At 38.6% G+C, this 14,700-nt stretch overlaps 1 protein-coding gene across 2 annotated transcripts in view; it reads right to left on the reverse strand.

Annotated features, from left to right (window-relative positions):
- Positions 1 to 1,512: 1,512 nt before the first annotated feature.
- The window catches only part of MSH2 (mutS homolog 2), a 53,598-nt gene continuing 40,410 nt past the window's right edge, over positions 1,513 to 14,700 (reverse strand). For both annotated transcript variants that reach the window (XM_054195766.1, XM_054195765.1), the window contains 6 exons: positions 12,728 to 12,825; positions 11,125 to 11,370; positions 9,396 to 9,600; positions 8,758 to 9,005; positions 5,376 to 5,548; positions 1,513 to 2,352 (listed from right to left, as the gene is read on the reverse strand). In XM_054195766.1, coding sequence (XP_054051741.1) covers positions 2,182 to 2,352; positions 5,376 to 5,548; positions 8,758 to 9,005; positions 9,396 to 9,600; positions 11,125 to 11,370; positions 12,728 to 12,825 — 1,141 coding nt within the window. In that variant the 3' untranslated portion in view covers positions 1,513 to 2,181. The remainder of the gene's footprint in view (positions 2,353 to 5,375; positions 5,549 to 8,757; positions 9,006 to 9,395; positions 9,601 to 11,124; positions 11,371 to 12,727; positions 12,826 to 14,700) is intronic.

Below are 14,700 nucleotides of genomic sequence, written 5' to 3' on the forward strand. Positions count from 1 at the left end.
TATTGCTTTCGCCCTCGGGGAGAGGCAAATCTGGTTACGCAGGAACAGCTCTATCAGCCTTCAACTGCAATACAAAAACGAAAGCAGCCTTTCCTCAGCATATTGCAGGCAGGCTGCACTGATGCACCACATCCAGAATGGACCCCTAAATAATAAAAACAAGAGGCACTGAATGAAACTAGGAAGCGGGTTCAAAGCAAAGAAGTGGTCCCTTCTTGCAGATGGCAGCTCAGTGAGGAACTCCTTGGCTAAGAGTGCTGTAGACACTGAAAGTTCACACAAGGTCAAGGGGAAAACAGAAGTTCCTGCAAGAGAAAAACCACTGCTGGTTTTATGCCCGTTCCCACAGTTAGGGACAGGAGGCGAAGCGAGGGACATCTTTGTTCAGACCACGGACATCTCAACATATGTATGAAGAGGCTGTAAGTACCAGCATTCCAATCACAAGAACTGCCCATTTCTAACAGTTAAAACAGTCTGATCTAATACAAATTGTGTGTCATGGCAGTACTTGATCCTCCAAATTGATTCTCATTGCCTATGTTATGTATCATCCCGTATTTTAGAATAGCTTGAACCAAATGAATTTGCTATATTTTTCATTAGTTTATGTAACAGATTTTTCAATTCAAGCACTTTCCAGACACAGCTACTGAAATTGAATACATACATTGACTGTGCTGCTTTGTAAACACAAGTCTATTTTTGTCTTTATAAGTAGAATGCATTTTAATTTAAAGACCAAAAAGGTGCTATGCAGAAGCTGAACAACTTTCACAAGCCAACCTTTATTTTCTTCTGTTGAGAAGTACGTCTCTCTTCCAAGTCCTAGTCTAACTACAAATAAATGTTATTCAAATACAAATAAATGTCCATCTCCACATGAAGAGGAATTTCTTTATTTTGAGGGTGGCAGAGCACTGGAACAGGCTGCCCAAAGAGGTGGTGGAGTCTCCGTCTCTGAAGACATTCCAAACCCGCCTGGACGCGTTCCTGTGCCACCTGCTCTAGGTGACCCTGCTCTGGCAGGGGGCTGGACTAGATGATCTCCAGAGGCCCCTTCCAACCTCTACCATTCTGTGATTCTGTTATCCAACAGCAAGTTGAACAATACACCTCTTATGACCACTGTTGGAACACTTAAATGCAGACCACTGCAAGAGATTACCCCCCGCCGCAGAGCCATAGCACGCTTTAAGGGCAGCGCTGCTGTCCCCAGCACACACGCACTGATGCAATCTCCGCTACAGGACACATCAAGAGTTCGCATGGCATCCGCAGCGTGATTTTATTCCTATAATCTCATGCAGTAAACACCTTCTCCCATCTTTCAACACTGACAGTTTTAACTAAAGTGTTCTAGAGCAACAATTTAAAATGCTAAATGTCAAGAAGGATATAAACCTGTATCTGCATGCTTTCAAAATGCCTGAGTGTGAGAAGCATATTAGATAAAAATCAATGCATTCTTTCGTCGTAGACAGACCTCACAAATCATGACCAACTCAGAAGTTATAGTTAAACTGTAACTTCACTCCAGCCACTGCTTACATTACAAAACCACCAAAAAAATTGCGACAGTTACCACCACTCAAGCATGGAGAGCAGGCCTGTTGTATGCTTGACTCAAGCATTACCATCCACACAACAAACAAAAAAATCCCCCTGCCCCCCAACTCCACACAAGCACACACGCAAAAGCTTGACAACAAATCATTTAGATGCTTTTTTTCTAATGTAGCTCTAATGTAGCATTACTAAAACTTTGCATAATTGCATCACATAGAAAAGAATCATGGGTATAGGACAAAGATTTTGCGTATGCGCTGTTGCTTTACAAGGCTGTGTTAATTGTATGCCATCTCAATCGTTATACTTCCTAGCACACTTTTTTCTTGTAAAATATTATGCATTTTGTTTGTTCAGTCAATAATTCTCTCAATACTGAAAAACCATTTTATTGAAAACTTCTAAAAGGACAAAATCTTCACAACTAAAGCAAGAATCTGGCACCGAATGTGCTCAGAATTTTTTACAAAGTAATTACAATCCAAGAAAAAAAAAAAAAAAGGCCTACATAAATCAGTACAAGTATCAAAGTATAAAAGCTACAAGACAAGAAAATGATAGCTCTTGCAATATAAAACACACTTTCAGAGCTGCATCCCATTCTCACACCTTTCACGATGTAACTTTCGTTCGGGAAATGATTTCATTCACAAAACTGTTGTTCTTTGCCAACACATCGTTTCTCAGCTGTTTCAGCTTGATTTTGATGTCGTCTTCTGACATATCTGTCAGGGGCAATGCTTTCACTTGACAAAGAAAATCCTGAATTATCTTTTCACCTTCCTGAAACGGAGGGAGAAGAAGAAAAAAAAAAAAAAACGGAAGGGATGTTTAGATTGGAAGCAAGACTTTTGCAAATTCTGACAAAGATACAAAGTATTATTTAGCACCAGAAACTTTTTTGCAGGCAAAAACCCCTTGTTTTTCCACACTTGCTATCGTGTTCTTAACACCGGAACAAGCCAGTTGTACTGGGATCAGGAGTTCTTTTCTCTTTCAACCCATGAGCAAAAAGCATCATTTGATCAGCAGAAATACAGTATTTAACATTGAGAGCTCCTATGTCTGTTCTGCATTTAATTCCAGCGCGCAACCACATCAGGTGAGGACTGCGAGCAATAATAGCAGAGTGGCCATATTACCCAAACTAGTTACTTTTTGGAGGAATTGTAAATCCAAACTAATGTTTCAATATGCAAAAAGAAAGAACAAATTGTAACCAAGCAACTGTACAGTGGCGGTCACCAAGGAGAGCAGATGATAATTAAGCTTTATGCATATGCTTTTACACAAACAGGCAAAGTGGAACTTCTAAACAATCTGAATTGAATAGCAGGAGCAAACATTTCAATGAACAGTATTCAGGATCCCTGTATGAGAAACAATCTCCCCAGAATACAGAATTTTGTCTAGTCCCCTGCATTTTAGGACTCTGCTACAAAGCTTTTTTAGTTTTATCATTTAGGGGTAATGCAGTGTGCTTTCAGTGCTGAAGTCTCCAAAGGACTTGGAAATGTAATAGCGTGCTTTTCCCTCTAGACACGATGTTAATGAAGGCAGACAAATTGCCTGGGCAAGACATCTAAAGCTATGCCATTCTACTGCCTAGAGAGTTTATGAAATATTATGTACTACTGAAATACCCAAGAATAAAACATGATGCTGTATTTGTCAGGAGTGTTTGTCATCTCAATTTAACTTATACCAACTTAAGACCACACAGATAGATCCAACTAATCTGAAAAATACTTCACCATGATACCTAGCAAGCTGGCAAGGGAAAGGTAATAGTGGAGCAACTGAGCTAGTTGGAGGGGGAACCTCCTGGCAATAAAAGGTGGGACAAACCAGAGATTGTTCATTCACAACACCAGATCCACTTACTGGCCCAGGAACAAACGCAGCAGGCCTCTAAAACTGAAAATAAGTAACAGGTAACAGCCTCTGTCTAAAGCAAAGGCTTTTTAAATGTAGAAGGTACTTTGAGTACATCCTAACACTTTTAGGCTTACATATGCTGGAGTATTACTAAGATTGCCACGGATGTATAGGAGGAGATAAATGAGTTACAAGGCTGCAAAGCTTCAGGCCAACTGGTTGGGACACAGACCTAAGATCTGTAAGCAGATTTCTATGCATGCAGAAAGGGGGAGCTGACTATTGGCAAAAAAACAACACAAGTCATAAGGCAGCATGTGGGTTTCCTGGGAGGCTGCAGTGGATGTCACTGCCAAGGACTCTTAATCCAGCAAGACGACGACAGAGGCTATTCTGAAAAAGCTTCCTGCAAGCTATTGTTTTCCTTTACACTACCTGCTAATGAAGCTTCTTTTAAGAGAAAGTAGAGGGAGAAGCGAAAAAACAGTTCGCTCAAATAGCTTTACACAACTGTATTATGCAATATAAACATGATCAGATCTATGCTGAGACGTGGGTTTCCTTAACTTGTGCTTGAAGCCAAGAGTATTCTACTTCTCAGTTAAGTAGAGAGAACCAAGCCAGATTCCTCACATGTGAAATGAGAAGAATGACATCTGTAAATTAGGCATTCCAGGTCTAAATTGTCGTGCCCTTCAATATGGTCAGCTTGTGAGACGTCTTAGTACTGATGTGACATGGAAGGGCACAAAGGAGAAAGCTGTACTCAGCTTTTCTCTGATGTGAATAGATCTGAACATGTTCACATTAAGCTTTGAGAAATCAGCACTAACACCACCCCCCCTCAAATAAGGGGGAGCAAAACCAGGTGCAACCCGCATGCAGAGTCGTCATGGTTTAATCTCAGCCAGCAGCTAGAACCAGGCAATCGCTTGTTCACTTCCCCCAGTCATTATGGGGGAGAGAATCAGAAAAGTGAGGAAAAACTCACAGGTTGAGATAAAGACAGTTTAATAGGTAGAGCAAAAGCCACGCACACAAGCAAAGCAAAACAAGGAATTCCTTTAGTGCTTCCCATGGGCAGGCAGGTGTTCAGCCATCTCCGGGAAAGCAGGGCTCCATCATGCATAACGGTGACTTGGGAAGACAAACACTGTAACTCCAAATGTCCTCCCCCTTCCTTCTTCTTCCTCCAGCTTTATATGCCAAGCATGTCACATGGTATTGAATAGCCCTTTGGTCAGTTGGGGTCAGCTGTGTCTCCTCCCAACCTCTTGTGCACCCCTAGCCTGCCCACTGGTGGGATGGGGTGAGGAGCAGAAAAGGCCTTGACTGCCCAGCAACAACTAAAAACACCAGTGCACTATCAACACTATTTCTCATCCCAAATCCAAAGCACAGCACTACACCAGTTGCCAGTAAGAAAGTTACTATATCCCAACTGAAACTATTACAAGAGCCAAGAATAACCTAAACAACATTTAATACAGCTTAAGTGACAAGAAATATTGCACACAAACTAAGTAGCCAACAAAAGCTGTGAACACAAAATTGTGGCTTGGTTCACAGCATAAAGAAAATCCCCGCAGGACAGCTAGGGATGTGGTCCCTTGTATGACTCCCAGTCCTATGCCAATCATACCAACCGCTGATCATTATTCTTTAAGAAAAAAAAAAATTAGTTTCCTTCTCTTGACTATGTTTTTAGATAAAATTCTTGCCTATGTTAACTTGAAATTAATCTAAACCAAAACCCACCATCCTTGAACATCTCTTCAACTCCTAATGAACTTCATAGTTAAAACATTTTGTTATGGAAAAATGAAATTATAGTTATCCTCAAGCTTTAGGGGAATATGAAACCTAAAACTATTTTGCGTGGGCTATTCCACCTAAATAAATTTTAAAAAGCATTCCTGATAGCAAACCTCTCTTTCTCTGTAAAATTTCTTGGCTGGTGGTTCTCCTTCAGATTCCTTGGACTTGCCAATGTTTTGAAACTCCTCCAGCTCCAATGCTTTCTCTCTTGCACTTTCTATCACATGTTTTGGGAAAGCCGCCAGCTCTGCTACATGTATTCCAAAACTCTGGTCACAAACACCTGGGTACAGAAAAAAAAAACAACACTAAAGAATTCTCAAGAGATAATATGGCTACACAGAGATTATATGAACAAACTTGTAATAGTTCTCTGTTCTGAAGAATTACGTGCGTGATTTACCATTTGGACTATACACGATATACACGATAACACCGACTAAAGAATATGCTCTTATTTAATTAAGCTTTCTTAAAGCAGTAATTGCAGAGCTCCAAAATGCTTCAGGAAGAAAGGGAAGAGTCTTCAGGCAGGTAGAATTTCCCTCTAGTACTTTAATGAAATTGAATAATGGTTTTTATTAAAGTACTTAATTTTTTAAATATATCTCTCACATTTTTTCTATGTTTGTATGAATATATATATGTGTGTGTGTATATATATAAATATCAAAAATGTTGTATTCTCAATCATCCTCCTCCTCCTTTACATCAGTACCACATGACTCCTCAGTCTCCAGGAGCCGTCTTTAATTATATCAAAACCTTTCAAATTTTAACTTAGTTCAATTAATGCACTGTTTATAACATTTGGTTGAGAAAGAAAAGTTCTCATAATTGCTCAAAATATGTCAATTATATACAGTTACATAAAATAATTTTCACTTCAATATAAAAAGCACACTGGTACAATCTGTCAACTCCATTCATTTACATTACCAAAATTCCAACTGGCCACCCACAAATATTGTTACATAGGTTTTTTTTAATCAGAAGAGTTGCTATTCCAAAGGATTTAGGTATTAGAAGGCAAAAGGTTTAGATTTAGCGTATATTACTTAGCCCCCCAATCTAAGTACTCAAAATAAGGCACCTAAATAAAGGTGGTCTGTTTGAAGACTGTACATTGCCAGCTCTCACCCCACTGAAAATACTCATGGTTTCAATGTACGCTTTCAGCAATTGGTGACTATACTTGTCTTCATCTCCCATGCACCCTAAGTCATATTTTAGGCACTGATTTGAGCAAGACACTCAGAGGACTTTGAACAATCACTTGGCGGAAGGAGCTCAACGTGTGCTGGAGAAAATGGGAAATGGCAAACTACAGAACCACCACAGACATTGCTTCTCCACCGCAACATGCTGCGGACCAGGGCCACAGCACTTTGGATTAATACTCAGCAGCAAAGCCTGGACATTGCCTTGGAAAAGTGCATGAACAGAGGAGATCAGAGGCCATTTCTAAGCAATAACGCTCTTAAAAGACAAGGACATGGAGCTAAGAGAAACAAGACCGTAGCGGCCAGAGATTTTCTGACCAGCTCTAAGCAGATCCTCAGTGAAGCCAGAGGAGAGCAGTTCTTCTGGCCATGCTTTGATTCCCATCACTCAGAGCGATATCCTAGCTTTACAGAAAAGTACGTGAAAGCTAATTGCAAGACTATATCTACAGATGAATACAAAATTAGAAGCAGTTATACAAGTAATCAAAGGGCAAGAAATTAAGTAATTTCACAGATTTAAAACCTGAAGAAATGAGTAAGAAATAGTCAATTAGTAACATCATAAAACTAGCACGCTACCATTTGAGTGAGGCTCAAATCAGGATATAATAAAAACACATTTACCAATTATCTAGAGACACTTAATAGCATGGTGATAGCCTGTGAAGATTGTAAAAATGATCTTTAAAAGCATATCAGTAAAATTTAATAATTGGAGAGCATATTAGATTCATTTCAGAACAATGTATGCCAGAAGGAAGGAACTGAAGAGTCCTAAATCAGCTAAAGAAATCAGGAAATATCAGAGAGAGTTCCAAGACAACACATACTGAATACGCAGTAATCATGAAAAGCAGGGATGTTAGGAGGAACTTGGCAAGCGAAAGCAAGTATTTGGTATTCTGTCAAAATGACAAAACAGTTTTTAAAATGAGGAATGAAGTTAAGCAATTGTTCCTGTAAGGTTAAATCCTAAACTAAAAAGGTATAAACATCAGTATCCAGGACTTGAGATGCAAGACAAGGACTAGCTCCTTAGCCTTAACAAGGATGGATGATAGTCAGTAATTGTCTCAGTAAAGATAATAGCCTCGCTCCTCAAATAGTTATTCCTTATTTAAGATATAACCACTCCACAAGGTAAATTGTTGATCTGATGCAGTATAGCCACAGTGCTATACAGTAACCATGTTCTATCCACCTGAGTGTCATCTAACTCATTCCTTCATTGTGGAATTCAGAAAAAGGAAATTAAGAGGTATTTTAAAGTGAAAATAAAGCATAACAGTACTCTGCTCAAATTTTACAATCAAAATCTCAGTCCATGACTGAAATGTTCTTATGGGAAGAACATAATCACTGTAGAGTTTACAGCTAAATTAGAATGCTACAAATGACCATACCTTGTAAGCCGCAGTTACGCAGCCCTGCTTCATCTAGCATAAATATAGGCTCCTGCTGAATGGAGCAAGAAGAAATGATTGGGGATAAAGAGAAGCAGGAGGAACAACTTACTGCGGTTAACAAATGAAACTTACGCTCAATTAAAAATTTTCTAATTTAATACCAAAAGGAAAAACTGGATCCACTAAAGGATTTTAATTAAATACATCTGACTTATCTTACAGTAACAAAACAACAGGCTACTTGTTGTTTTACTATGATGCCATTAGCTAGAAACTAAACACATGGTTTTTCCTATATCAAACTACTGCATAAATTGGTCAACATCTTTCTGCAATGACTAAGCCTTATTACAATGAAATAGACATTACTAAAAACTGTCAGCACAAAAAACCTGCACTCATTTCTTTTAAAAGAACAGTTCAAGGAACATAAGTCTTTTCCACCAGAACGTACCCCTTCTTCCATAAGGAAAACTAAAACTGAAACAGCAGCAGGTAAAATGGCTGATTTCGGGAAATAGAAAATAACCATGTGGAATCCTTCTCTCTGCTCTTTAAAAAAAAAAAAAAAAAAAAGAAAGAAAAAAGAAGAGAAATCTCAGAAGCATTGACATGAGTGGCAGAAATAACCTAGATGTCTTAACAAAGAATCATCAACATCACCAACCATATTCGGACATGGACAGAGCTCCTGCCATACGCATTCTCTATGGAGAGAACAACATGTCTATTATAAACCTTAAACCTGAAGTACAAATATGAAAATATCTTTTTATGTTATGTTTTTCCATTAATACTTCTTCCTCTCTCAGTGCAAAAATAGAAGTTTACCCTGTTCACCACCATTGACACAGTCTTACCTTCCTTGACACGATAAAGCATCGTCAGTGTGTCATCACTGGTCAGAGCAGTAACATGTAGGTTATTTACTGTTGGCACTTGGTCAGCAAGAGCTGTCAGTTCATGAAAATGTGTAGCAAACATACAGAAAGCACAGATTTTGCTAGCAATGTATTCTGAAATAGCCCATGCTAAGCCAAAGCCATCGTAGGTAGAAGTTCCTCTTCCCAGCTCATCAATGATTATCAGGGAGTTTTCAGATGCTGTCCTAAAAATACAAGAGCATTTTATAATGTTTGAGAGCAGCATGAACTCTAGATATTGGAGTACCACAAGTTATGTTACAGAGGCATAGCATAAAAGGGGCAAAAGACCTTTCCTATTTACGGAACAACATATGAATAAAGTGCACACAGTCTCACACCGATCATTCTAAATTTGCTTCTTTGGCCCATTTAGACTTTAGCCTCCTGGTAGCAGCTCTATACGACCACTGAAATAAACAGAAGGCTACTTCAAGAACTTATGAGCCTGCTAAAAAGGACTTGAGATCCTCTACTGAGATCCTACATAAAAGGAAATCTTAAATGCATCTTCCTTAGAGCAACTCCTTTCCCTTCAACCCCAAGCAACAAAATCAAATAAGCACAGGACTTACCTAAGGATTGAAGCAGTTTCTAACATTTCCGCCATGAAAGTAGACACGCCTTTCAGCTGACTGTCTCCAGCTCCCACCCGAGCCAGGATACAATCCACAATGGTTATTTCTGCAGAGTCGCATGGTACAAAACACCCAATTTGGGCCATAAGAACAATCACCCCTGTTTGCCGGATGTACGTTGATTTTCCCCCCATGTTAGGGCCTAAAGAAGAAATTTTTCAAATGAATTAAAAAAAAAAAAAAATCTTTTACAATTCAACATTTCTTTTAAAGGAGAACAGGCTCTAAATTTAACAGAGACATTTAAACTTACTACTCTTTCACCAGGAAAGAGGAGCAGACTTGTCTAACGGGTGCAACAAGTCGCTCCACTACTAATAATGCTTGTGTGTCACTGAATGCTGCTTTTTCAAAGGAAAGGTGATCAAACAGCATTAGGGGCTTCGTAAGTTTTGGGACTTTTCAGAAGCAGAAGCAGTCATCTAAAACACATGTCCATACCTAAAACTAGTAAGCTTTAATTTAAAAGTCATCAGTATTGCTGAATAAGAAGGAAAATAATTTTCTTTCCCCTAAAACAATTACAATTTGTCTGTAAAAATGAAATAGCTTAGTTACAGACTGGGTACAAGCTAATGGGTGATTTAAATTACAATCTAAAGGGATTCTGAATCAGCAAACATAGATATTAAGAAGTTAAAATTAACTGAAGTACAAATGAAATAAAAAGTATTTTCCAGAAAACTGATCATTAAAGCCAATTTTATGCTTTTGCTAACCAGAAAAATAAGCGTTACCATGCATTTATTCATATTTTTAGTTTTTCTTTTTGATTATGTTAGAAGTGTTCATTAATCATTCTCTAATTTCAGATCTCTGCTACTCAGAATGTATGTCAAGGACATCTGGATGGAAATTAAAATTCAATTAAACGTATAAACACTAAAAATGTTTTCCTGTGTAGTAAAATTATCTTAATTACACCAGAGAATAGGGAAAAAAAGGGTACAGTCATTAAAACATGTTTTGCATTTAAAATCGACTTTAACACTAAACAAAGAAACATTAACAGAGAAGTTGCTTAAAATCTTGCCTACAGGAGGTGCCTACGTGGCTACAGTACAATTGATGCCTAGTGGAATTTTCCAAATCACTTAAGCAGGTTCAGATTCTCCAGCTCCAGAGGTTGCCTGGCTTATGGAGTTACATTGACTAAGGCAAAGAATACATATATTAAAGAAGGACTAATTTCTTATTTCCTACTGTCCTAGCAGCCTCTCTCTCCTTCCCAAATGACTATTTCTAAATTAGCGATCACCTTCTCCAAACAGTACACTATAACTACAATCATAAAAACTAATTTCATGACTATTAGTTTGGAATATTAGAAATACGCCTGAATGTGCATACGCACAGAGAATACCCATTACACATTTCACAAGAATATTGTGGGCACTTTCTTTTTTTAATATAATAAGGAACACTACCTTACAAATACCTTGCCTTCTTTTCCAGAGCTAATCTTATCCCCCATACAGAAAGATTAATAACTTGCTAACTGCTCACCCTTTGTTGATTAGAGAAATTGTTTTGACAAAATTTTGTTGGGTTGTTGGTTTGTTTGCTTGCTGTTGCCTTTTTTTTTTTTTTAAAGACATCATTATTGGAAATACACGAGACATTTAAAACATAAATAATAAATGAAAAAGAGAACAGAAACATTTACCAGTAATAATGTGGAACATCTGCTTGCCCTTCTCAAATGTAATGTCATTGGGGATGAAGGCCACCTCGTCTTGCACTTCGATGCAGGGATGCCTGGCACCTTTCAGAACGATCCTTCCTTGTCCCTTTTCCAGAATGACAGGACGGACATACGGCACTGGTGCTCCGTTTGACACATGAGCAAAACTTACAATTGCATCTAATTGAGCTATTACATCATTCATCGTCTGTATTGGTTCTGCATAACCTGGTTTTGATTAGAGAGACACAAATTCAACAGAAATTCTTTTGTTCTTGCTGTAAAGATATCTTAAAGCCTATACTGAGACCATAAAATTAATTCATCTGCATTAGAAGTCAATTTTGTTTAAGATAGCCGTCACCTTCTGTGAGAGTCTAAGATGCAATCTTAAAGCTTCCATGCTTTAACTACGAAGGGGACTTCTTCAGACTAGGCAAAGGAAGAGGTGAAGCCACGTTGATTATTTTGCCCTAACACCAGACAACAAGCAGCAGCTTATGTTAGTACAGGAAGGCAAATGGTTGGAAATCCAACAGCAAGATGGCTGGAAATCTAATAAGTTTCCTACCTCAATAATACACTGCATTTTGATGCTCATGCAAGTGAAGACAATAGAAACACAGCACGGACAATTCAGACACAGCAACCATTTAGGTTTATGTGAATGACGGTATGGGAAGGTCTGTAAGATACAGTGTGTGCGATATCAGGCAACTAGACTAGATCACCCAGGATCCCCAGTCCCAGCTTTTAAGTTTTGGTATTTGCTTTTGTTTCAGTGAAAATGATGAGGGACAGGAGTCTACAGAGGTAAATCATTTAACACCTGCAAATGGGATGCATGTGTCAGAAGAGGTGAGCAGTGACCTGCAGAAAGAGTCCTACCTGTACAAAATACATTTACTAACATCATCTCTTGAACTGGCTGGGTATAGATCAAGAGGACTAAGTCACGTTCATTCAATAATTACACACATAATCCAGTCTTCTTCATTAAATTGCCTCCACTTGGGAAGAAGTATACATATACACTTGTAAGTCTATGACTGCACACCACAGAAGCTTTCAGCAGCAGCAAAAGACTTTCTTAAACACACTAGGTATTTATAGATGACACACTGAAGCTAATCGTGCTATATAACACCCAATTAGATTTCCACATAAATATACAAACCTTAGTATGCTACACACGAAAAAGACCACTTGAAAATTACCAAGATAAAACAAAAAATACCTAATAAGCTACTGATTTTTCAATATACTGACAAATTTCTTATCATAACAACAGGTCAAAGCTTATGAAGATTTCCACCATAACTTAATACACAGTCAAATATATTAATACATCACCTTAAGAAGTGCTGTTTTATCTTTAATACGTTTGTAGCAATGCCAGGAAAGAGTCTAACCACAGAAGGCAACATATTTCAAACTTTCAACAACTGTCTAAAAGCCAAACCTCTTTTTTTCACACTAATTCTTTGGGGAACATCACTGTTCCTCTCTATAAAAGGATCTACAGATAACTGCAAGTCCTCCCAGCATTCCAGACTGTGATACACATCAACATTAACATATTCACCTGAAGCAATGTTAATGATTTCCTTAACAATTGCATCCTGAGCCTCTTCATACTCTTCTCTGTTCTTTATATATTCATCATTGACGGAGCTCAGTTTGCTGTGAACAAAACCACAATATTTAGAAGCTGTGACGTTCTGTCTTCACTGCCACAATGCCAAACTTCTGGCCTCCTCATCTATGAGTCAGTATCAGTTGTCCCCACCTGTTTTAACAGCAAGGTTCAGCACAAGGACCACAAAGCAGCTAATCTACAATTCATCCACACCAGGATATCAGTAAGATTAATTCCAAGTTGAATATCACCCACAAGGGCCAAACCAACAACTCAAGCATCTCTGAACACGTTGTTGTTAAAAATCCTACAGTAGTTTGTTGTAGACATGCTATGTGATAAGGACTTGATCTTAAAGCTGAATTTCTGGCCATTTTGCAACAAGATGTGGCAGTTATAGAACTGGCAGAGGAGAATTGCTGCTAAGCAACTGTGTAATTAGCCGGAGTCCTACAAGAGGCTTATCAGAGCTGAAGGCATTGACCTCCTTCATTTAGTAAGAACCTCAGTGAACTACTGTCACTAAGAACAGGTTCTAGTCTTCAAAATAAAGTAAGCTGAAATCAAGAGAGAGTTTAAACAAGTGTTTGTTCTTCTCAAGCTTGTCTCTGAACACAGAGCAGAGTCTGCAGGACTGAATATGTAACACATCTACGTAGAGCACACACACTATAAGCAGAAGTCAGCCTTGTGCTTCTAGTACCATCTACAAAAGCAACTATAACTTAACTAAGCACAGAGAAGTCTGTTTTATTAGTGATCCATGGGCTTCTTTTTCCCCTAAGGGAAAGTAACAGATGACGCTTACAACAGAGGTCCTAAGTACCATCTTCTCAGTTACAGAAAAGCCTAACTTCATCATTACATTTACATTCATAACATACTTAGAAAAAAAAAAAAAAAGCTGTTTTAAGTTTCAGGGATGTTTTGAAAAGATATCCTCTGAGTAAATATTAAAACAAAATGCAATTAAGGTTTACACTTCATTCGTTTAAGTAAATTGGTGCGAAATACACGAACATATTGGTTGGTGTGAACCAATATGTTTACCCTCCTTTTCAAAGCAAAGGATTTATTACTTATGAAAGTGAGTGATTAACAGAAACAGTCACTATTAGTAATACCATTGGCTTGAAACCAACCTGGCTGTGTAGGCAGTGCTCCTCATACGTGTCTGTCAATCAAGATTTCTCTCAATAAACTCACTTCTCTGATGCTAACTCCCGCAGGAACTGTTATACATAAAGTGACAGCAGCATGGTTTGTCTGAAACAGACCCCACAATGTACTAATCTCTTCTATTTTTACCCTTCCATATATAATACATGCAGGAGACTTAAAAAGTAGTTTTCTCCTGGACCTGCCGCTGACAGAGGAGGAGGAACTTGTCAGGCGGTTGAAGTCCAATTAGTGGCTGATTATTAGCAGCATTTCTTAGGGTTGATACTGAAGCTGATACTATTTATGCCTTAATTAGCAACCTGAAAGATGGGACTGAATGCACTCTCAGCAAGGTTGTGAACAATACCACACTGAGGGGAGCTGTCAGCGCGCTGGAGGGCAGGGCTGCGATTCACTGGCTTATCTACCGACCAGAGAAATAGGTAGACAAGAATTTCAATACAGGCAAATGCAAAGTTCTGCACCTGGGATGAAATAACTCCACGCAACAGTACAGACTGAGGTCTAGATGGCAATAAAACAGCTATTCATAAAAAAGCTGGGCGACCTGGAGGATAAGCAGCCCAACGTAAGCCAGCAGTGTGCCCCTAACGCAGAGAAGGTCAAGCACATACTGAGTGGACTAACAAGAGTGTAGCCAGCATGTCAAAGGACATGATTCCTCCGCCCTCTTCAGTGCTCACGAGACCACATCTGCAGTGCTGTCTCCAGTTTTGTCTTCCCAGTGTGAGAGACAT

The sequence above is a fragment of the Rissa tridactyla genome, chromosome 3 (assembly GCF_028500815.1).
Source record: "Rissa tridactyla isolate bRisTri1 chromosome 3, bRisTri1.patW.cur.20221130, whole genome shotgun sequence".
Classification (NCBI taxonomy): domain Eukaryota; kingdom Metazoa; phylum Chordata; class Aves; order Charadriiformes; family Laridae; genus Rissa; species Rissa tridactyla.